Source organism: Podarcis muralis, chromosome 6 (assembly GCF_964188315.1).
Source record: "Podarcis muralis chromosome 6, rPodMur119.hap1.1, whole genome shotgun sequence".
Lineage (NCBI taxonomy): Eukaryota > Metazoa > Chordata > Lepidosauria > Squamata > Lacertidae > Podarcis > Podarcis muralis.
In genome coordinates, this window is record NC_135660.1 from 80,034,532 (window position 1) to 80,060,200 (window position 25,669).

General features: G+C 43.3%; 1 protein-coding gene across 1 annotated transcript in view; it reads left to right on the forward strand.

Moving 5' to 3' along the window:
• Positions 1-25,669, forward strand: part of RASGEF1A (RasGEF domain family member 1A) — a 211,593-nt gene that overhangs the window by 181,974 nt on the left and 3,950 nt on the right. The window contains exons 4-10 of the mRNA XM_028729203.2: positions 6,254-6,382; positions 11,812-11,949; positions 16,165-16,386; positions 17,659-17,733; positions 20,024-20,116; positions 22,940-23,042; positions 24,343-24,422. Coding sequence (XP_028585036.2) covers positions 6,254-6,382; positions 11,812-11,949; positions 16,165-16,386; positions 17,659-17,733; positions 20,024-20,116; positions 22,940-23,042; positions 24,343-24,422 — 840 coding nt within the window. The remainder of the gene's footprint in view (positions 1-6,253; positions 6,383-11,811; positions 11,950-16,164; positions 16,387-17,658; positions 17,734-20,023; positions 20,117-22,939; positions 23,043-24,342; positions 24,423-25,669) is intronic.

Below are 25,669 nucleotides of genomic sequence, written 5' to 3' on the forward strand. Positions count from 1 at the left end.
AGGTTAGGTTAGAATCATTCTCCCAGATGTGCAAGATCTCTTGCGGCATTATGAAGAAAACAGTGCAAACATATGGCAGGAGAGCAGCAGGTAGAAGTATATTAGAACAGCGTAAACGCTTTGACCATTTTTCTCACCTACCAACTTATGGAAGGTAACTCTCTGCAAGAAGGAGTCTTTTATATCAACGGAGGCCCCCTGCATTTCTTAGAATGGAATATTCCTTCCAAACCTAGTAATATGGGTTGTGTTTGTTTGGGATTTATGTCTTCTGAATGTACAATGTAAAAAATAAATTAAAAAACCCACACACAATTTGACCTTTCTCGGCAAACAAGATGGCTAATAATATAAACAAATTTTTAAAATGTAAAGGTATTAAAATATTTTCATGATTCCCTAGTGAACCTGGGAGTCTGATGTCTTAGACAACCTTCTTGATTGTGATAAATGGAGAAATTGGTGGCCCTGTCTGTATTGACAGCCTTTGTTATTCATGGCTCCCATCCCATAGCCTTTGAAAAGCCAGCATTCGGACTGGAGTTATCTCAGCTTTAGACAGCAATTTCCTGCTTTATGCAGACTGTTCAGAATAGAGTCCCAAACTAGACGTAGTGCAGGGGACTGAATTATAACATGCTGTCCTCAGAAGAATGCGGCCTAGCTTGTTGGAAGAAGGGTCACTGACAGGGCAGAGCTGCTTACATGTCAGATTCTTTGCACTGACACATGTAGCAAAAACCTCTGCATGACATACGCCAACACCACTGTTACCGGTTTTCTCCAGTAGAGTGAGGGGGGAATTTATTCAGTTTCCCAAGATAAACCTCTTTTAGTTCTTCCTAACTTCAAGAGTTGGAATGGAGGCAGCACAAAGCAGCAGGCAATTGGCACACTACCATGAAGGACTATAGCCACACCTGTCCATTTTCCCTTTCATTCCCTCCAACATTTGACAGATGGAAACGAGGAACAGTCTTGCAGCACCCTTATTTGCAGATCAAGGAAGAGCCTAAGGCTCTTTTCCCCCACTCAGATTTTGCCGAAGACTTTCCATCGTTGCATCCATTAACTCCACAGCAGCCTGTCTGTCTTGTTCTGGCTTCAGAAGCAGGGTATAATAACAATAATTTATTGTTTATACCCCTCCCATCTGGCTGAGTTTCCCAGCCACTCTGTAGCTGACCAACTACAACAATTTCCTCTTAAAAACAAACAAACGTGAGAATGTTTAATCGCTCAGCGAAACTGGTTGTGCTCATTGCATAATAGCAGCAAGAGGAAAGATGTTGATCTTTCAGTATCATAATATGTTGGTTTGGAGACAGGAGATGGGAGTGGAAATAACTGAGGCCCATGTATGTGTGGTTGCAAACATGTGCTCTAGAATCAAAATGCATCTGCCCAAGCTCTTCCCAGGGCCACCTCAGGGTTTCAAGGGCAAAACATGGGAGATATAAACAGCCTCCTGATCGTTTGTTGCTGTTTACGAAGAAGCGGCCTTGGAAGCTGCAGTTGTGAGCTGAAGAGGGGGCAGCTTAACCTTTCCTGCTCAAAACCAGTCCCACACCAAGTTGTTGTCTTGCTCCCAGGGGGAAATATATGGAGTCCCCACATCTTTTCCTCTGCAGAAAGTTAAACAGTCCAGGGAGGTTATTTCTAAGCAACCAGCAGCAGGTGGGGAAAGGATTAAGTACCCCTGCCCCAGACTTTCCTCTGCTCACACAGCTGCTCTTCAGATTTGCGTTAAAAGTCAGCAAACTGCTCACAATATTCTTGTGAAATACTCAGTTTGGGTTTAAGTTTCAGGTGCCCAGGAGCAGGGTGGGAGACAGAGGGATGAAAGGCAAGGAACTCCAGTCAACATATATGTACGCGAGTAACAACATTTTAAATAAGCACCCCCAGCAGCTCCCTCAAAGGCAATTGCGGACTGTGGGTTGGTTCCAGACTGTTAGTTGAACCTAGGCCTCACTGGGACAGATTAGACAAGACGTGAGGCCCATTGGTTTCAGTGGGAACTAAGTTTGACTAACTTAGGGTGCGTTCTAACCCAATGTTTTACCAATGACAACCATAACACAGATACCATCTCTGATAAATGCTTGTTGGAATTCTGTGCCATCACAGAGAAAGTAAATCTACTCCATACAAGAGAAACAGGGAACCTCTGGCCCTCTTGTTGCTGGACTTTTAGCTGCCTCATCCTTGATCTCTGGCCACTCTGGCTGGGGTGATGGAGTCCAGCAACTTTGTTGCAGAGAACATGGAACAAGAACTCAACATGGGGGTGCTGTCTTCAAGCTCATGTTCTGTAATGTTTGCTTCAATTTACATTGTGTCCTGACATCATTACAATGTGTGTGTTTTTGTCCCACCAAGCAGTTATATAAAGTGAGGTGGGGGGGAAGGCTCATTGTAATGTCAGGGTAGGTGTTCACTTGAACTAGAAGCTTGGGGGACACAATTCAAACTGCAGGGCCACCTTCTTTGTATATTACATCCAGTTCTGCACTTAGTACAGCTTGCTGGCAAAGGAAGGAGAACAGGGGAACAGGAAAATCTGTGTAGCGTTTATCACTTGCAAACACACAACTGTACCCTCTTGTCCTGTCACTGTCAGCTGAGTCAATAATTTGTCACAGTAAGCTTGCCTATCTTTGTGTGAGCAGACAGATTGGAGAATGAGTCTTTTTTCCTGCTTTGGTCAAAGGTTTTTGACTTATCAGAACTTGAAACTGTGCATTAAATAACAAGAATGAATTGATAGCCTTCCACCAAAGAAACAGATGTCAGCTGCTACCCCCCCCCCCCAAAAAAAAAAAGATGCCAAACTTGCTTAACAAACTTAGCTCCATTTTACAGGTGGTTCTCAAATATCAGCAAAAGAAATCAATGACATTTCTTTATTATTATTATTTATATCATAAGATCTTAGGACGATTCACAGAATAAAATACAGGATAAAAACAAGTAAATAAGTGAAAACAAAACAGCAAGACAATAACTCCCCCTTCCCACAGACACATTTAAATGGCTGTAGAATATTAATCAGCCAAAGGCCTAGTTGAAGGGGAACATTTTCGCCTCGCACCTAAAATATATATAATGAAGGAGCCAGGCGAACCTCCCTGGGGAGAGCATTCCACAAATGGGGAGCCATTACAGAGAAGGCCCATTCTCATGTTGCCACCCTCCAGACTACACGTGGAAGGGCCTCAGATGATGGAGGCAGAGTATTGCCATCCTGAGCCGTCACTTCAAACATAAAATTAAGATTTCCAAATAGTATAGAAACATCCCCCCCACACACACACACAAGTCAGCAACAAGCATCAGAAAACAGCAATGACTGTAGCGAAGAACTTGAGATATAGATGTTCCTAAGGAGCAATCACGTGAGCTGAAATACACATGTGAGACAGGCAACAGCCCACACTTACCCTCTCTAAATGGCAGAATCCCACACAGAAGTGGGAACATCTGCAGAGAACATTTAGAGAAGCAAGATGATGCGATTATATCCCTTACCACTTGTGCTTCCACTTGGGAACAGTTGTGGGTTCCTGGCCACATAGAAGCTGCAAGGGCATATATAAACTAGGCCTAAATCAAGGGGGTGGGGAACTACACCAGTCTGTTGTTTTTTTAAGGTTAAAGTCATAACATAACTGGACATAGGTCGTTTGTCTCCCAAACTAAACAGGCATTCTGAACATCATGAAACCCAGTGCACATAGCCTTTTCCAACCTCATATTAATGTTCTATTAGTCATGCTTCCTTCGTGCTCCACTCCCTTCTACTGTGATGAGTTCCAGACCTCTGAACATATGTTGCCCCAGCTATTGATAATTCATCTGTCCTCAAGCGAGTTTAAGATCTTAGTAATTCTTCCATAGATCATAAGTTCTGCATTGACATGATGGATTCACTCAACTAGGCATTAAAATGTAATGTATGATGGGGTTTTCTATAAAAATAAATGGTCATATATTTTGCAAATGTTAGCTGCTCATCTCTGGCAATAAGATGGAGAGAGGGGAAGAGAAGCGTTATATTCTGTTCTGCAGATTTAAGGAGATTCATCTACTTCTGTTCTAGTACTCAGCTGCTGTTAAAAGAGGTGGGAGAAAAATACGCTATGTGACTGGTACACAGCATGTGGGCTGATACATAAAATATGTAGGATTTTCAAAGGGAACATTTCAACATTACCTTAACTATCTTCAAAGGCTGTGGCCTAATCACAAATGCACACTTGTATGAATCATGGATCCTGCAGCCACTACCCAAATAGTTGGCTTGACCACCATAGCCTTGAAGGGGAAAAAACAAAAAACCCTACAGGATTTATTTGCGTATTATCAGACCCATGCACATTGTCTCTAGTGATTTAATTGACAGGTAGGGCACTTCCAAATGGCTGCTGTTTTTAGGTGGTATTCAGTAGCATACCGGCACATTCAGGTTGCACAGTTAAAGCTGGTATGGAGATTTTGTGTGACAAAACTGCTTTCCACAAGATTGGATTTTTTTCAATAAGGAGAATGATGGGGAAATAAATATTGGAAAGTGAGGGATAAAACTTGCTTGATGCGAAGTCATCTAACCTATTAACAAACAAATCAGGATGAATTATGCATAAGCAAGTCATCTGTAAGGGGTCTTAGATAAGGTTGCCATATTTAAAAAGGTGAAAATCCGGAGACAAAAGTTGTTGAGCTTTCAGCTACTTCACTGCCCGGATGTATGGCAACCCTACCTTAGATATTACCTCTCAAACAAGAAGATGAGGTGATGCTGAGGCAAGGCAGTTAGACATGATCTACTGCCTGCCACACTATGTATTTTCATGCATATTTTTCTTGGACAGCTAGGATTTTCCCACTGCAGTCCAAAGGCAAAAATATGAAAACAGAAACTTCTTGCATACAATAATTATATTAAAGTCTTTGCACAATAAATTCAGTTATCTTCTGCTTTCTGGCACTACAACAACTTTGAGAGAATGAATCACAGGCAGTAAAAATAAAATTTCCCTTGGTGGTCTTGTGGCTTTGACCATAGGACAAGCAGGGAGCGAGAGAAATCCTCATTCACTGACAAATGGAGAGTCAAGGGAAGCATAGAGGATGAGGGGTCTGGAGAATGGAGAGCATTTGACCTTGTCAAGCAATGGTACTGGTACACAGTGCTAGGCAATTTGGTAGAGATTGTTCACGAATTATACATGTCTACTGTACTGTTGGCAAGCTGTGCTATGTTCAGATGAAATGTTCAGATTAAACTCAGAGTTGAGGGTGTACGCCAGATCCTTCCAGCCTAAGTCTGCTTCCAATTCTAAGCCCATTTATAAACCCCATTGAATTCAATAGGACTTCTGAGTAGACCAGGTTAAACTGCATTGGTACTAACTACATGGGAAGTTACTTGGGGGGGGGGGGGAGGGATTACTCTGGGAATCCTATGCCTGCTTAGAATTAAGTTCCATTGATTCTTAACATTTTCACAAAGATTCCAGGAACAAAGATCCATATTCCTCTTAGAAGGAAGTCCATACTCCTTACTCTAACTCTGTGCAGACTAAGAGAGAACTGTAAACACATATTATTACACAGAACAAAGACTGCAACTCTAAACTAGAAGTTTTGTTTTACTTACATCAAGCTTGGTTCACACATGCATGGTTACTATGTGATGGCTGACACATGTAAGGGCTTGCATGTGGAAGTGGAGTGAACTAACACTACAGACAGAAGCAGAAAATTATTTACATTTGCAGGCCTCCTCAGGCGTTAAAAATGTGTACAATGAACACATACAGAAGGGGCCAAGCATGCAGGAGGATCTAAATGAAACACACAGGTTATGGCAGTGCCGCTACTACTGTGCAATCATTGCTCCTGCTTTGAACACCTTGTGGTTGTTACTATTATCTTCATTATTATTTACCATATATATCACCTTTTGCCCAGACCAGGACTCAAATCTTACATGGCCTGCAACCAAGAAAAATCACACCATCTGTAGAAAAATGTAGTTATCTGCATATGTAAATACGTGGTGCAGGCCTTACTTCCAAGTAAACTGTGGTATGAATTTCCGAGAACATGTTAGTATGAAACTCAAAAGCTTAGTCTATTTTGGCTGGTGGTTGTCAAAATGATACCAGTTATCTAATGATAATCTAACCCTGAGAAGAAGACATTCACATTCCCGTTTTTTATTCTTTTCCTTGTCTTTCCAACGCAGAGGACATATATCTTTACCTTCCTACTGAGTTCCCGAGTCTTCATTCACCCCCATGAACTCCTAGCTAAAGTGGGGCAAATCTGCCTTAAACAGAAGCAGCAACTGGAGACTGGTGTCGACGCAGACAAGGTATGTGGAATACAAAGCTTCTCACTGGTTTAGAAGCAATGTATTTTTTCTTCTCTCCCTGAAATCTCTACATCCTCAGTTCTTCCAACTAACAGATACAATCTCCTAGTCATCAGCTGTACCCTTTTGCTAACCTATTCGTTTTTGCATGTGCTGTATATACTCAGTAATACGAACTTTACTGCCAGTTGTACTTACTGAAACTGGCACAGTCTTCTTGCTGTGGGTAGGAGAACTGAATCTCATAGCTGTTTTCGTGCGCTGAGCAACCACATTGGCTGTTTTGCACAGCAATGCTGCCAGGGTAATTGCATTTACATCGTGATAAGCACGGCTGTGTAAGTCTTCCTTGAAACAAACACCTGTAAATTTCACCTTAGCAGCCGTTACTGAACATACCTAGGCATCATCTGAGTCAAATGTTAAAACAAACAAAACATTATCTGTGTGAGACTTTACAGAGACAGCATCACGTGCAAGGTGCCTACAAATGCAGCAATCTCAGGCAATAGATTCTGGACATGCTAATGCCACACATGTAGGAAACACACTGCAATTTATACCTAGCAACAGCCATTAATTTATCTTATGTCAGACTGTTGCTAAAGATCAGGAGTGGGACCTGTTAGAAAAATGGACGGGGGGTTGGGAGAGTTGCTAGACTGGGATAGCTCAGTCAGTAGAGCATGAGACTCTTAATCTCAGGCTCGTGGGTTCGAGCCCCACATTGGGCAGAATATTCCTGTATTGCAGTGGGTTAGACTACATGAGCCCTTGTGGTCCCTTCCAACTCTACAATTCTCTGATTCTATGAACTAGCATTGATTATTATAACTCCCGGTTCCACTTACCATTCACTGTCCTGCCTCACCCCTCACCAAGCCCATTGGGCACCACTGTCCCTAAACAAATAAGTTGCTTTAACAAGCCCAGCATATATATACATTGGGACTGATCCTCATTAAACCATGTATCAATCCCTTGCTTTCTCCATGCTTCTGGGCATCCCCACCAGAAGGGAATGGCTAAGGATAGAAGAGTGATGCACTGGAGTCTAGACTCTAGGAGTCCTATCTCCTCTGTCCTTTCAAAAGCTTGCAAATATTTATTTTCAGGACAATATTTGAAGTCTTTCTTATGTCACACTGTCATATTCCAGAGACATTAACTCTTACATAGTAAGAGGAAATGGTTATGTATCAAGATTCTGGTTTCCTCTTCTCAAATGTTGGAGGAGACGGCATTGTTTATTGCATCTGTTGAGCTTTCTTCAGCAGAACAGTTCTTGTTTTAATTTTGTCCGTGATCTGCTAAGGAATCGTGAGTTCCGAAAAGTCAAAGTGCTGCCAGTCAAAGCTTACTACTGTGCAAAATAGATGAAACACACAGAGCTCTGATGCACTGTGATAAGGTACCTGTATAAACAAACTATTAAATCAAATACCAGTTGGGTGGCGTGTGAGCAGAAACCCTGGCAAGAAGCCAGGCTTTGTGGTTATGTGCTTATACTTATCATTCCTTTATTAATGACATCACCAGCCACTAGCAAAATCTCACAGAAAATGTTCCAAGACACAAGCTGACAAATTAAACACAAACTTTAGCCCTGCTCAGATCCACTTGGGAGGCTTTTGCTGCTTTATATGACAAGGGAGAGGGTCTCGGTGTTTTAAAATACCCCGTTTTCATAAATATGTCAGAGGGCTGTTAACCCTGCCAAAAAGTAGCAAGTTAACTTTACAAGGCTATATAATAGAGAAAAGGGGGGAAATCAGATATTGCCCTCCTTAGGGAACTGCCAGAATGTAATTTGCAGCTAGAATCCAGAAAATTGCTGAAAAGGTAGAACTATTTAGGACCTGCATGCATGATAGCTGTCAACACTGCCCACCCCCCACCAGTAAAGCAAAGGAGCGCAGTTTCATTTCTTTAAGTTTTCCACTGCCAAAATTTTCCACTGGGTATGTGTCAAAAATAGCAATAATAATAATAATAATAATAATAATAATAATAATAATAATAATAATAATTAAACCAACCACTCTCTTCTCTTTGAACAGTTCAGTTTGATTTATTGCAGTGTTTCTCAAACTTGGGTCTCCAGCTGTTTATAAACTACAATTCCCATCATTACTGACCACTGTGGTCCTGCTGGCTAGGGATGATAGGAGTTGTAGTCCAAAAATAGCTGGAGACCCAAATGTTGGGAAACACTGATTTATTGTGAAACTAACAAGCATCTCAACTGTGGGTGGGGAGGACTGATACTTTCCCAGAAGAACTAATTGCCTAAAATGGGGGGGGGGGCTGTGACCTTTCAGATCCCATCTACAGCTGCCATCACCCCTGGCCATTATGGGCCCTGCTGGTTGGAGATGATGGGAGATGAGAGTCCAGCAATGTCTGGAAGTCCACATGTTCCCTTTCCCTAAATACTTCACTGTATCTTGAATTTCTCCACCCTGTTTGTGGGGAGAGGAATTGGGGGAACCATTTCGCCAGATTTCTTTCAGGAGGAGGAGGAGTTCCCCAACTATTCCTTGTGGGTGTGGCTCATCATTAGCACAGCTTCCTTCTCTCTTCCCCCCTGAATATTTTTTGTTGCTGATGCTGCAGATGCAGCAACTGTGCTGGCAGCTTGGCCATCAATTTGCATCCCACCCAAAGCCCAGCGCAGCTCGAGGGCGGTTGGAGGGGGAAATGGTGGTCACCATGATAGATGGCAGAGAATTCTGCAAAATGGATTGGGGGGGGGGGGGCAGAGAAAGATCTTGACCATCGTCTTAGAAAAAATGTGTATTCTGAGAAATTTTAGTTCAGTTCTAGTTTTCGTTCAATCCTCAAGTGCACAGTAATCAAGCACAGTGAAATTAAAGGATATATATTCACATGTGAACCTGGTCTTTGGAATCTTAGAAGTAGGCAGGGGGGGTGATTGGCCATTATCCTGCTACCAACCCTTCAGAGACTGCTGCTTAAGTCCTCTGTTTCGCCTTCCACACATCACTCTTTCCTTGTTGACCTTGGGGACAAATGTTAAAACACAGAGTCTAGCCCAGGAACTGCCAGTTTCCATTTTCTGCCCTAGACGCTGCATCTGCTGGGTGGTAGAACAGTTGTTCCTTGCAGTTCTTAAACGACCCTTTTCTAGAATTCCTATGTAATCTGGTTAGACATTAATATCGCAAGCAAGTGGCTGAGTCTCCAGCAGATTGTCTTTGGTGAGTTGTTAAGAATCAATAAAGAGCTGCTGGGTTATTTTTCTTAAAACAAAGAACAAAAAAAACCCCCAAAGCCTGAAATACTGGAGCCTAAGGATCACTTTCTTTATGTTAAGCAATCGCAAGGCATTTTCTTCTTTCTCCGAAAAGGGAGCCTGTCTGCATTACATCCCCTAGAGCTCTGTAAATTCCCAGGCAAGGGTGGAAATCACGGAAGGAATAACCCTTCCCTTGCTTGCTTGAAGTGGCTGCGGGTGGGGAGAAACTTAAAGCAACTGGCTGGAATGACAAACAAAGGAAATGGTTGCTCCCCCAAACTTTGCTGAGAGCATTATTTCTGCTCCTTCTCACAGCAAAACTTAAATCATTTTGTCTCGCTGAGAACTTTAATTAAATGTCATTAGCTAATATACCCAAGCAGGGTGAAGAAAAGGTACAGCAACAGAGCTATTAGGAGAAATGAATAAGATGCCCTGTGACCAAGGAGTATTTAGGAAGTCCCCACCCTCCAAAGCCTGGATGAAGCTCAAATGACTCAGTAATGAAGGAAATCTAAATTTCCATCTCCCTCTAAAAAAGGCTGCATTAAAATTTGCTGATACTAGACTCCAACCAATATGTAATGAAACTAGAAGAATGATCTTGCCTCGTGACACCTGATTACAATGTAGAAAGATGTGGATGTTCCTTGTACAGTGGTACCTCAGGTTAAATACGCTTCAGGTTACATACGCTTCAGGTTACAAACTCCGCTAACCCAGAAATAGTGCTTCAGGTTAAGAACTTTGCTTCAGGATGAGAACAGAAATCGTGCTCCGGCAGCACGGCAGCAGCGGGAGGCCCCATTAGCTAAAGTGGTGCTTCAGTTTCAGGTTAAGAACGGACCTCCGGAACGAATTAAGTACTTAACCCGAGGTACCACTGTATAGTAAATGCACTGGATTTTGGGAAGTGCTGGAAATGACACTTGGTCCAATTCAAGGTGCCCAATGGGCATTTGTTGTGGAAATCACCACCTATTTTAAATATTTACATTGGATTTAGGAACGAGTTAGACCGTTGGTCTATGCGGCTCAGTAACTGGCAGAAGGTCTTAGGCAGAAGTCTTTCATAAGCCCTACCTGGAGATACCAGGTTGAACCCAAGATCTTTTACATGTCACGAATATGTTCTGCCACTGACCTAGGTCCCTTCCCACTTTGCAAGCTTGTTCAAAGTGCTGGTTTAGATTTTCAGAGCCCCAAAAGCCCTGGGCCCTCAATATCTGAAGGAGCACCTCAGCACTTTATTCCTTCATATTCATTATGATATTCAGAAGCAGCTCTGCTTAGGGCAATCTTTGCAAACCTGGAGTCCTTTCTCGTTGTAACTCTCCCTGAGAAACCCACCTGGCAAAACCTTCTTTTGTTTTTTGTTTTAAGGGAAAAAACAGCTTTTGAGCTGCCAGAGAAGACAGTGCCTTTCCTTCACCATGCCTGCTTGTCTGTGTGTGTGTTTGTGGAGTGGGTTTACTATGCATTTTAAATACCAGGCATCAAATTGGCATGAAACCACATTTATTTTTATGTTGATATTTTGTAAGCTGCTATGAGGACTTGCAGCGCTGCGGGACGCATAAATAAATGCCACAATCCAGCCACAGTTAAAAGCGCTTTCGCTTCCTGTTGTTTTTAACGAGGAAGCTAAGCATACGCTTAAATCAACGTGCTTAACTTTGACTGGCTAATGTCTAAAACAAAATAAGCCCAAGGGATGCATTGTCTGTATGGAAGAAGCTGGAGACAGAGCTTTCTGACAAAATGTGCTTTAAAGCCGTAGAGCAAGCCGCTAAAACTTTGCATCAAAGGTATCCCTTAATTTTTCCTTTCTTTTAGGGCTGTTGTGTATGTACTTGAGACAGCTGAAAGATCCAAACTGCACCCCCCCCAACACACACCACACTGATGCAAAGTCTTGAGGATGCTGAGCTAAGCATTAGACACACCTGCTCTCTCTTTTTAATGCTCTCTATTGGAAGAAAGACAGAAAGGGATTTGTAAGACCAGCTGAGACTTTAGCCCTAACACAACTTATTTTTCCTTTTGTTTTCATATGCCACTGTTAATGATTCAAAGATTTGGCTCTTGGGGTGCCATCTGGTTACCCAGAAGTCACCGTCAAGGAAAGTCTCCTTGGCTCGTTGATTAACCACTCTGCATTCTTTCCTAGGCAAAGCTTAAGTCCTTTGCTGCCAAGATCATTCAGCTCCTGAAAGAATGGACTGAAACCTTCCCCTACGACTTCCAGGATGAAAAATCTATGAAAGAGCTGAAGGAAATTGCTCACAGGATCACACAGTGTGATGAGGTAAGGGGGAAATAGAACATACACACATGCAGGTGGAACAGACACCACCGCCACCCATCCCAACCTATAATTTGTCTTGACAGGTTGCAAATATTTGCTAGATGCGTTGAGGCGCCACAACTGCTGACCATGACTTGCCTAAATGGTATTAACAAGAGCAGAGGAGTTGGCCCCTTCCGCCTTTTCAGGGACCTCTTACTCCTCAAATTTTATGTACAACTGACCACACCACCACTATTGAGTAACTCAGGGTACTTGCTACCATTGCAACCCCCATACAGGACCAAGTCTTAATGTAATCCTAGCAATGAGAGAGCCCAAACCACCATATCTGTGTTTCGCTTGCTCCCTCTAATCTCAAGTGGTGAAGACAAGAGCCCAGAAAGGCCACTGGGGTTGGGGGAGAGGGAGGTATCAGTTGGCATGGGGCGGTGGGGACGGCCCACCCCACATGTCATTCCAGGGGGGTAACAACAAAAAACCAGCGGATCGTCGCCGCACCGATTGGCCCCCCGGGTGGATCATCGCTACACTGATCAGCCCTCCTGGGTGGATCGCCGCTTTGCCAATCGGCCCCCCTGGGCGAATCAACCCACCCCCAGGTGCACGGCATATGTGCTGCTCCGGGTGCCCAAGCGGCTAGTTTCGCTGCTGCTTAGGGAAGCCCTGTGGTTTGCAGAAGAGCAAAATGTTGTGTTTTTTAAAATTAAAACAAAAACAGGTCTAAGTGGGTAGCCCTCTGTTACACCAGAAACTACAGCTAAATGAAAACTGAGTGTACTCAGTAGCCAAGAACACTAAGAATCAATTGGAATAGAAAAACAACAGTTGGAATGTCATGTCTGGAAGGAACGGCTGCCTAGAACCCTGAACAGAATCACTCCTTCTAGGGAGGGAGGGTACACTGCAACATTTTATTGCAGGCTCCACTTGTGTGGCATACTATTGGACAGTGCTTGGATGTTCACCATATTCCTGTAAGGCAACTGGCCTATTATTTTTTCTTACTGCTGGTGTGTTGTCAACATATTCCGTTAGAATTTCCATATCTCACTGTAAAATTGGAAAGGGCTTCTCAGGTAGGTTGGTGCCCATCTGTCACGGATGCTTTAGCTGAGTTTCCTGCCTTGCAGAGGGTTGGACTAGATGACCTTTGGGATCCCTTCCAACTCTACAGTTCTGATTCTATATGAATTGTCTGTGCATCAAGGCACAGCCTACCAAGTGGTGCCAAGGTACAAAATTCACACATGGCCTTCTGCTTAAAAACTGCCAATTGCACCTTATTTTATGTTGATAAATCAAATACATTCTGAAAACACACAGGGAGGGGGGGATAAAAGGCTCTAACTAGATCCTTACAGCATAATCCTAAAGTTGTTTACTCCAAAGTCTAGCTGAGTTCAGTGGTATTTGCTTCCTGAGTCTATGTCTGGTTAGGCATGTTGCCTAAGTACTATAAAGGGTAGAGCGAGAAGAATGCTGTCTTTTTGAAATGACTGTTCCAAATATATATTTGAGATTGGCCCCAGAGGTTTAAGAGTGACAGGCATGTGTCTGTTTAAAATGTTAATGGCCAAAAAGACTAGAGTGGTGCAACAACTTTGGCAGCAATGCATGATGATTGGAGGTGATGCTTTGATATTAAAGGTGTTGTCAAGAGTAGCATGACAAGTTTCAGGATGTCAGCAATGTTGTTTACCTGCATTTTATTAAGCTGTCACAACCTGAAGGCAAGAGGAAATGATTAAGGCTATGTGCTGGGTTTTTAAATGGTGTGTGCAAAAACACTCGTACCATCTTACACTAAAGGAAAACAATTATATTTTGTTTTATGTTCAGTTTTCATTATCTGGGTCATTTTCAAAATTGGAGGAAACACTCCTGTCTCCTCCTTGTCTCCCACTCATCAGCGAGGCTATACCTGAATCAAGAATAATGTTGTAAAAATAATTCACCTTGGTAAAGGCCTATGCCTCTCAGGCTGTAAAATATGCCTACAAATATCCAACAAGATCAACAATATCATGAGAGCCAATAAAATGGGGACAGGGAGAGTTGTGTATATATGGGTTTGCATACCTATGCAAAAGAACAATAAAATGCTATAAGGCCACTGCTTATGATGCACAATTTCTGTACATGTCTACTCAAAAGTAAGCCCCACTGGCTTCAGTGTTATTTACACTCAGGTAAATGTACCTAAGGGACGCAGGTGGCGCTGTGGGTTAAACCACAGAGCCTAGGACTTGCCAATCAGAAGGTCGGCGGTTCAAATCCCCGTGACGCGATGAGCTTCCTTTGCTCAGTCCCAGCTCCTGCCAACCCAGCAGTTCGAAAGCACATCAAAGTGCAAGTAGATAAATAGGTACCGCTCTGGCGGGAAGGTAAATGGCGTTTCTATGCACTGCTCTGGTTCACCAGAAGCGGCTTTGTCATACTGGCCACATGACCCGGAAGCTGTACGACGGCTCCCTCGGCCAATAAAGCGAGATGAGTGCCACAACCCCAGAGTCGGTCACGACTGTACCTAATGGTCAGGGGTCCCTTTACCTTTACCTTTTAAGTGTACCTAGGATATCAGCCTGATCTAGACATATGTCTTTTCAATTGAGAGCCATGTGCAATCCTTCACATTTAAGTGGTAACAATGTGGGAACATCAAATCACCATATGAAAAATCTATCTTTATGAAGACTGCATAATCAATCATGTCAAAATATCCCTAAAATGCAATATCTGAAGTATCTGTGGAAACAAAGGGGAAGTTGGTGCATGCCAGAGGCGCCAAGCTCTGCCCAACACTGAGGAGAAGGCTCTTTGCATGCACGTGACATCACACACATGACACTCTGCGAGGAGGCCCAGTGAGATTAACCTCTGCTGTAGGTTTAGTCTAGCCAAGGTAACTCTCTCAGCCAATGTTTCTGATGTCTAGGGCATCCTAGGGACATGGTTCTACATCCTAGGGACACGGTTAGACCTTTGCGCTTATATTTATGTGCTGTGGTAACGTAGCAGTCAGGTAACAGCCATAAAATAAACATGCTGACATTGGCAATGTCGCTTGCCGTGGAGACTCAAGGATGACACAGACAGGCTGCTTTTGCTGCCTGAGCAAGCAAAGATGCAAGACATACCACGGATTTCAGACATGAGCAGGGCCCAAGTGTATTGCATAGGCAGTTCTTTAAAGTCTCAGCACAGTAAGGAATACTAAAGGAAGATCAAGCAGCCTACATGCCTATGCAAGCAGGATGACAACGTTTATCAAGGTTCATGGCCATGTGCTTGAGGTCACAATTGAGCAACAAGCCAAATTAACACAGATGTCAGCAAGGAGAGTTTATGCAGACTCAGTCAGTTGTGGCAATGTTGTCCCTGACTGTATATATAACTAGAGCTTGTTTCTAAGGTGAGAGGTTATTGTTCCTCTTCCGCAGGACTTCAACAAGGCTATACATTACACAGATAACATGGAAAGCAGCCTGAATATTCTTGACTAGATGCCTCTATCAAGGAAAGGTGGAGCATCTTAATATACTCACTTCCCCTCATATTCTCCTGCATTCCTGATGTTGCAGCTGATGTTGAACTGTGCTTTGGGCTAAGAGTCACTGAGCTGGCTCCTTCCTTGATTGTTACCTCCCATGTGATTTGAAACAAAACCGTCCAACTGTTAACTGAACTAGAACCATAGAGTTGTATAGTTAGAATCCTGAGGCTCATGTAGTCCAACTCCTTGCAGTGCAGGAATATGCAGCTGTCCCATGTAGGGATCAAACCTGCAACCATGGCATTATCAGCACCACACACTCTACCCAACTGATCTATCCTAGGCTAACTAATTGCTGGCTGCCTAAGAGTATAAACTGTAAGCTGTTCTAGTAGCTCTATATGACTAGAATAGATTGGCAATTGTAGCTTCCATGCAGGGGCATTGTTGACTCAAGTCATTTAAGTACTTAGCATCCTCCCTGTTTTGGCTGGTATCTCAAATCACCTGGCAATCCTACACAAATCGGAATGATGATACAATTCATCTGCAAAAAGCTCTCCAATCCTCCTGAGGGCTTATTCAGCACATGAAGTTACTTGATGCTGAATTCTTGCATCCCAGTCAGAAATCTTTCCAGCGTAATTCTGATTAACAAAGAGGCAATCTAGAATTTCCTCAGCCAGGAATAAATAACAACAGTCTGTTTTATTGATTAGGAAAATGGAACTGTGAAGAAGATCATCAGCCAGATGACGCAGAATCTACTGATGACTCTTGCGGCACGCAATCAGTACCAGGAGATCAGAGAGAAGTTCCGCCAACCCGTGACTGACAAAGGCACAATCCTTAAAACAAAGCCTCAGTCGTCGCAGAAGGACATACTGAGTGTTTGCTGTGACCCACTTGTCCTTGCGCAGCAACTCACACACATTGAGCTGGTGAGTTCCTTTATCTTCCATCTACTTGAAGGTTTAGCAGGGCCAGGGCAAGCTGTTCTCCAGCCGAGCTCTGAGTTACAGCTTGAAGGTTTGAGAAAAGTGGCTTCTAGGTATAAGAGAGACTGAAGGAAGAAGGGAGCCTGGCAGTTACAGAGACACTTGAGCTGGAGAGAGAAAAGACCACTTGCGACTGATCACTTTCTCACTCCTGCAACCTCTTTTAGGAGATTCATTGCATTATCAAACTCTTGTTCCTGACTTGGAATATCTCAAGGGGGAAAGGGAGGGGGAAGAGGAGTCACAGTCAACGTCAGAAGCTCACTGTCTTCTAAATCGTTCTAATGAGTACTTCAGCCACTCAACCCATCCATACATGCTACCAGGACTGGTTTCAAATGTCATCTCAGAGCAAGGCTAACACACCCAGAGCCTAGGAGAGACAAATGAAAGCAGAAATCTTTCCCAAGGCCCACCTCTCTTAAAGGCCCAACCACATATCTGCATTACTGACTCCTGGTTCCCTGACCTGGAGTAAGGGATGCCAAATATTAACCCGGAAGCTCTGCTGGTGAATATTCAGCCATGACACCACCTGCCCCATTACATCACTGGTTATTCTGCCCATTCATCACTCCTCTCTGCTGTGCTGGGCAGCTAGAATCTGCTTGCTACAGCAGAGAAGGAAAAAAGGGTAGAGAAACGACCAATGGAGCAGCAGGGTGGGAAGACACTCTGCCACATGTCTTTTCACTGCTCTACGCCCTTACAGAATCTCCTGGTTAGCAAAAAGCAATCCAAGCTGATGCATTTCAAAAATTCATTCCTGCACTTTCCATAAGCACCAACTTACACTGCATATGCACGATGCATTTAAAGCTTGTGGTCCCCCAAAAGGAATCCAGGGAACAGTCATTTAAAGGTGCTGGGAATTGTAGTTCTGTGAGGGGCAAACTACAGATCCTGGGGTCTTTGGAGGGCAAACAGTGTGCTTTAAATGGATATACACAGCCTTAGGCACAACAAGAATCTGGTCAGGCAGTACCAAAAAATCTAGACAAAGAAAGGGGTAGCAAGAGAGAAAGCGAACTCTGAAGTATGTGTGTGACTCTGTGAAGCAGCACAAGGTGTGTCTTTTACAGGACCCAAAGCCTATTCTGTTAAACAGATGTCAATTAAGATCTGGCCCGACAGGGCTGGCTGGCTGTCACAGCTCTCTGTTCCTCATATGTGTGCTTGCAAAATTGACGGCCTTTGCTATCTTGCTGTATCTAGGAGAGGGTGAGCAACATTTACCCCGAGGACCTCATGCAAATAATCAGCCACGTGGACTCCCTGGATAATCACAAGGTGCGTACAAAGTGTGAACGCAGTGGCCATTTGAAACAGGGCTACAGGTAACATTGTGTGCATGGCTTATAAAGGTGTTTAAAATTAAAGGCAAACTCATCTTGTTTCTGTAACAGTTTAAGAGTTATAGTCCCCCCCAAAAAAACTTGAGCATTGTAGCTTGGTAAGGGCACAGTATGGGTTAGGATTAAGATCCTTGACCAGAAATCACTAGTCTACTATCTTCCACCCAGAACTACAGTTTCCAGGATTTCCTCAAGAAAGAGGATGACTGTTACACCAGACTAAATCCATAGCGCAGGCCACCCTTTGCCAAGCAGGTGCCCTCTAGATATTTTGGACCACAACTCCCATCAATCACAGCCCTGTGGTGACTGGAGCTGATGCGAGTTTTGGTACACAAAGACTGGTGTAGACATTCCATCAATAGCTGCCCAATCTGCCACATTTAAGTTGACACCCAGTTCCTATGGCACATACCAAGTTTTTGTACACCCGAGAATCAAATGAGGAGAACTAGGGAAATTATCACCTGCAGTATTTAGCTAGTTTCTTGAACTGTCAAACAACCAAGCTGCACTTCGATATGGAAGAATCAAGAGAGGGATAGCCAATGTGGTGCCATTCAGATGTTGCTGAACTCTCAACTCCCAGCAAGCTTAGTAAATATTCAGGGATTATGAGAGCTGAAGTCCAATATCATCTGTAAGGACCATATGGCTAGCTCTGCTCTAATAGGACAACTCCTGTTAAATAAGCTGACTGCACTGATTTCTTCGCTAGCTGAGGTTTTCAGTACATTTTAATATATTGTGCATACATATAGCATGAGGCCTTCTTTTCTGTTCATGCTTTATGAGGCTTAAGCATTGAGGATAAACAAACAAAAAAATATTGCTGGATAAGACAATAGCCCCTATAACTGCCCCCATCCCCTTTGTCTCTTAGGTGCCCTGTGGATTTTATTCAGGTAGGAGGGAGAGAGATCCCTATTTGTGAGCTGCCACCTACACAGCTGGGAGAACATGTAAAGAGCACCTTATGTAGCAGTTCTTTTCTGCAAGTTAGCAATTATGGAATTCAGAGGTCAAGGAAGTCTGCAGGGATATTGTACAAGACTGGGATCTGTCTAGACACAACAAGAAGAAAAGATTAAATATCATAATTCACACCAGTACTTATTATTTTGAGCCTCTTTCCTTAAAGTCCCCAGGTAGCAAAGTGTCATATGTTGTTATTTTTTTCCCCAACCTTCCTTCAAGGTTAAAAGCAATTTGAAGTTTCTCAGTTACATACAGTGAGTTGAGTACGCCCACCTTAGCTATTGTTCCCTACTAGCATATAATGTTACTGAACATGCAGTCATCTCTTAAATATGACAAAATGGGTTTGGACAGTGTGTATTTTTCCCCCCACTTGTCATTCCTAAACACTTATTGAAGACAATATGCAAATCCTTACTATTTTCACCAACACCCCAAGAGGAAAAGCATGAGAAATATGCACCCCTTTCTCTCTGAATACTCTAAGTGGTTTCCCAGAGAGCTGTCCAGACCAAAAATTCAGAATGATATAAAAGACAACCAAAGTTCTTATTTTTAATGGTGCACTTATAGCCAAAACAGTTGGCCATATTTGGGGTGTTCCCCTTCCACAATTATAATTGTGCAAGGGAGGAAACAATAGGGCCATGCTTCATGGCCTCACCCCTTCCTTAGGGGGTGTTGTCATTGCCCAGACTGCATCTCACACATTTGTACAGTGTGCCTGCCCACTTATGGAATGTTCTCCCTGGGGAGTTTCACCTGGCACCATCATTACATATCCAACACTTACAGCCGTCCCATCCCCTGAAGAAGTTACCCTTGCAATATGTGAGAGGTGCACAGTCCAGGTGACAAGGAAGTGACATAGGAGGCAGAGCCAGAGACTTCAGCCCTGCTCCCCGACCTCACATAGGCTGTGATCCTGTGAGGTGAGGGGGAATTGCCCATGTGGGGCACTTGATTGCTGGAAATCTCTCAAACAGGGAATACTTTTGCATCCAATAGAACTCGGGAGATAACATTTCCCCGATAACAGAGGGCACTGATCTAGTAAGGAGGATACCACATGGGATGGGGGAGTTCATTTGCCCCACGTCGCCGTTGAATCGCAGCCTGGAGAGTGTGTCTGTCTTTGAAGCATGCAAGCTGAAGTCACTTGTGTGGAGATGCATGGGTGTCACTGGAAACAACCATTTTTTTGCAAGCGCTTCATATAGGAATAATTTACAACCTTTCTTTTGCAGTGCCGAGGTGATGTTACTAAGACTTACACTCTGGAGGCGTACGACAACTGGTTTAATTGCCTCAGCATGTTGGTGGCGACAGAGATTTGCAAGGCAAGTACTGACAAGGGAAATGTGCCAGCTACTCTTCCTTCACTCTCACAGTTTTTGGCCCAACTCATTCCAAACTGCCTTGGCTGAAACTCTATGTATCTTAGCCACCTCCCACCAAGTAACATCTCCTCTGGCTCAGGATGCATATGAATGCACCCGCCCATGCAAAAATGCAATCCTTTACAGAATATTTGTTGGCACTTGAAGTCAGCTTCCATTTGTATTTTTTGCACCCATTCTCGTCCTATTCTGATTTGACTCACGCTGCACAGCAAAAGCCCAATTCATACATTCCCCAAGCAGCGTTACTGCTGCTTCACCTGGCTCCGTCCCATGCGGTGCTAATACTGTAGGATGTAATGCTATCCCAGGAGGCTCCTTCATCACTGTACTTCCTCTTGAGTTCCAGCAGATGTGGCACTGCAAAGTCCCCTGTGACTTTCGCCTCCAACACAATTCAGTGTGTCATATATTTGTGGAACTTTATGGGATGGGGGCTGTGGGAAACAGCAACCATGTTGCTCTGGAAATATATGAACTGGACCACAGCGAGGGAAAAGGAATGGGTTTGGTCATATGAACACACATCATGCCTTGTGATACAGGTGGCACTGTGGTCTAAACCACTGAGCCTCTTGGGCTTGCTGATCAGAAGGTTGGCGGTTTGAATCCACACAACGGAGTGAGCTCCCGTTGCTCGGTCCCAGCTTCTGCCAACCTAGCAGTTTGAAAGCATTCCAGTGCAAGTAGATAAATAGGTACCGCTGTGACGGGAAGGTAAACGGTGTTTCTGTGCACTCAGGCTTCTGTCACAGTGTTCCGTTGCACCAGAAGTTGTTTAGTCATGCTGGCCACATGACCCAGAAAGCTGTCTGTGGAAAAACGCTGGCTTCCTCAGCCTGAAAGCAAGATGAGCGCTGCAACCCTATAGTCACCTTTGACTGGACTTAACCGTACAGGGGTCCTTTACCTTTACCTTTTTACCTTTTACATCATGCCTTGTAACAAACAGTACATCTTCGCTTTAGAATGAACAGTGTGTAGGTGTGGAGATGCAATAGTCTTTGTGGCTTCCAAGATGCAAGCTTCGCTTGAGCTGCTTACAGTGCCAAACTAAAACATACAGCATATGCCTCTTTCTCAAACTCCATATAATAAAAAGGAAAGGAGAATTGTGTGCCTGTGACATGAAAGTATCTAGAGGTACTTAGAACAACCATTAGTGGCTGAGAGCTGAACAGCTTTCTTAGAGTTTTTGAAATCCAATATAGAGAATATGTAGGCTTACCTCAACAGAAGTGTCTTCTCTGTATGCAAACAGGTGGACACCAACCGCACATAGGATTCGTAACATGTCAGAGTCTGACCGGAAGATGGAAATGTATCCCAAAACATCATCTTCCAGACCTACGAAATCAGTATGGTAGTGAAAAACTTACAGTGATAAATTTTGGAGTGCATTTTTCCAAAATTCTTAGAGTCATGTGGCAGAATCATGTGGTAGCATCTTTCCTGGCTTATATCACTTTAGATTGCAGATAGGCAATGACATTTTTTGGATGCTCCACTATGTCAGTTAATTTTCTGCATGTAAAATTTTGCACGCTGGGAGAAAGGTTCTAGCATAGCCTCTCCCTACATGTGATTCTGCCTTTAAGGAAAAGAAAAACGTTTGTTAGCCCTCAGAAACAAAACTTGAACAAATAATGCAGAAAGCAAGCATTGATCCACTATCAACAAGGCTAGTGAACAGTGACTGATAATTGTACCAAACCCATTAATTCTCAGAAGCTAATTACAAACAGCAAAGGCAAAAATGCAACTCAGCAACACGTCATGTGGGAAGCAAATGTGTTTTTTAAAAAACAACATGGGGCAGTCATTCGGACAAAGCTAAGAATTTTAAAACCCTTTGTTTTCAGGGAGAGAGATTTAAGTACATGCCTAAATCTCCCACTTTAAATGAAAAATGTAAAGATATTTTTTCCCCCACTGTGGCAAACTGCAGCAGTGGCACCAGGACTCTCCTGGAAAAATGCCTCACTCGGGGGGGGGGGGGACCTTGGACCTTCCTTCCAGTGAAGGAGAAGAAGGTGTATGGGGTGGCAGCATGTTCACTTTGCTAGGTGAACATCAGGGCTAGCAGCCAATAATGAGGTGAGCGGGGGTGAGGGGTCAGCAATTTTTCGCTGCCTTGTCTGAGGCCATTTTCTTGCTCTGCCTTAATAATTGGGCAAATGCTGATGATTAGTCTCATTTCCCTGCAGATTTGAAGTGAGCTTAGTGCTTTACCTCAGGATAGTTTATCAACGGTAACGTTAAAAAAAGCTGCATTATAAATCCTCAGTGCTATAGTGAAGCAAACCCCCTGCTTCCACCCTGCCGAAGCACACCTCCCCTGGATGGAATATTTCCTATTTTCTACATTTGAGGACAGAATGTTTTAAATGTATTTGGCATTCCAATCACCAAAATCATTCTTTCTTTGCTTGACAAAATTTCCCCAACGCCTAGTTTCTTCCTTACATAAGGCTACAGGATTCCAGCATCCATAGACATACAAAGTTTTCATGATCTTCCAAAGATAATGGCTCTTTAAACAAAACAGGGATCTTAGATCACTATCACAAAGGCTTACTCTAAAAAAATGGGGGGGGGAGGTGACTCAAATCAGGATAGAAGCATCAACACCTTTTTCACTGAAATGCTCTTCCTCAAAGCCTTTTTTTTAAAAAAACAAATGTTTGCTTGCGGGATGCCATGCCTCCATTGAGTAAATGCTACCCCACTTCTCCCATTCAAGGTTTGCATTTTAAATTTCAGGTTGTAAAGAAAAAGCAGCGGACAAGAATAGTGGAATTTTTCATTGATGTGGCAAGAGAGTGCTTCAACATTGGAAACTTTAATTCCATGATGGCCATTATCTGTGAGTACTCTTCCGCAAGGCACCTGTGGGCAATGTGTGTGACAGCGTCAGTAGAATGATGGTGTTTGAGTAGATGCAGCGTCCCGCTGAGAGTGCTGCACTCTGGATGACAAATGGGCATCAAAGATATTACCAAGTGAGCCTCTCCAAATAATTAACTGGTAAGCGGTGGGAGATCAAAAGAAGAGACAGGGGAAAGACAGGTAAAAGTAGTCTGCACTTGCCAAAGAGACGAGCCACACAAGACCTTTTCATGCGTTGCAGAATGGCAAATCAGAGTTTGATGCTCAAAGCATATTTGACGGAGAGGTACAACCAATCCTGGCTCCCTGGTGAGAGTGAGTCAGTGCATATTTGCAAAAGACAAGTGTGCCTCTTCTTGTCTACATAATCTAGTGCACACTTAGAATAACTGAAGTGTATGCCTAATGTGTGAATTACATTGTCCTGATTACATAAAAGGACTTTTTTTTTGGGGGGGGGGGTAATCAGAGATTATCCAAATCCTGGATATGCAAACTTCTCCCAGCTTCAAACCTTTGGCACAGATGTAACAAAAGTGACCAAAAGTGGACACAGAATTGTTTTCTCAATAGCAAAATTTCCCTCCATCCTGCGTTAAAACGTGTTTAAGGTACGCAACAGCTGCCTTAATTGGGATTAAACTAAGAAGAATTCCTGTCCTAGACTCAAAACTGGCATTGTCACCTGAAGAGGAAACACACATAGATGAAGGCTGTGGGGACACATGATCAGCCCCACCAGCTGGTGTCACATGACTGCTCCAGTCCCATCTTGCTTTAAAGTGCACTTTTGCAGCCAGCAGCCTTCTGTATTCATGTGTGAGTTAGGCTCTTGGAAGATCAGGGTTTTACCCTCTGCAGAAGTGCACTTTAAACATGCAAAAGGGGCCAGAAGAGTTGCACAGCCCCAGTTAAGAGAGCTGCAACCCCAACTTACAGGTGTTCCCTCTTCAGGGAAGGGGGCTTAAGAATCCTGGTTAAGTGGGATGCCAGGTCACTGTTGGTGCCAGTGCAGTGCTTAACCATAGACAGGGTAGCTAAGGAGGGGTGCAGTCTGGAGAGGAGAGGAACAAGTGAGAAGGAGCACACGATCCTATGGCCCGTTTCTGATCTTCGTTACATCTGCACTACCCTCCTTTGACACAACTGCCTGCAGAAGTAGTGATTTGCAGAACATAGCACCAACAATACTGCTGGAAGCATCCTGACAGACATGCAGGGATGTTTTCAATGATTTGCTGAAAATTTTCCATTTCTTTTTTTCTTTCTCTTTTTAGCGGGTATGAACTTGAGTCCTGTTGCCCGGCTAAAGAAAACTTGGTCCAAAGTCAAAACAGCCAAATTTGATGTTTTAGAGGTAATTAAATCATCATCATCATCATTTATACGCTGCTTTTTCCACATGTCCCAAGTGGTTCACAACACAACAGCAAAAATCTGCATCAATGCATTATTAGAACAGCCCAGAAAAATGGATTTTAAAGCATGATATGAAAATCCAAACCGTTCATTTTGATAATACTAACATTATAGCACCATAAATGGTTCATGCTTTGCCACATACTGCCAGAAATGTGCCAAGTATTTCTTCCTTTTAAAAAGGTCTTTAAAACTGTGTTTAGTAATTATTCTCTGCCCATAGCCAGTTAGTATGAATGAAGCTCAAAAGGTACACTATAAGATGCTGAGTGAGAAACAGCTAAGATAGCCTGATCTCTCAAAAGCCGTCGAATTTCTTCAGTAGAAAATAATATTTAAAAGTTCCCCAGTGCTCATCAGACATCTGCAGCTTTGCACACATTGGGCTGGAACACTGCAGAGAAGGAATACCTTGGTTCATCTTACTGAGCAATTGGGCAGAATAGTGCCTGTGCATCTTTAGTCCATAAGTAAAAGATCCTTCTTAAAAACGGGAGCTGAACTTTCAGAGAAAGGACCTGAAATGTCCCTAATTGTGGCCGGTGCCCCCTCCCCCACCTCAGTCCCTGTGGTATCAGCCCTGTTTAAACCCAAGTGATTCTCCTTTTGCCTGCATGATGTATATTCATCTCCAATTTAAGTCTGCCATCTGGTGGAGAGTGATGATCAACATTTAACCAAAGTAATTCCTGCCACAAACCTCTCGTTATTTTTTAAATCATTTGAAAACAAGCACAGCTGGGGAAGAGAGAAAGCAAGGAGGGGCGAAATGGTTTGGAATATTTGAAAGATATTGTTGGGGGTTTGTCCTGAATCACTGGAAATTTCACTAATATTCTGCCACTCTGGCCCTAAGGAGACCCTTGCAACAAATACCAATTGGTGAAAGAAGGACATCCCATTTTCAAACAATAAAATATCAAAGCAGGAACAAAAATTGAACAAGTGGTGTTTCTCTCCAAAGGCAATATTTAGTAATGCCTGATGACTTATATGTGTGCACCCAACAAATCATAGGCAATATCTTTCCCATCACTCCAGCACAAGGCTTTCCAGTGGACAGAGTTCATATGTGCAGCTGTAGGTCATCAGGTGTCAGGTAATCAAGTGAAAATCAACCCTGAAAATCTCTGGATCACAACTCCCAGGTCAAATCCAAACCTGCCCATGCAGCGTATAGGCAAG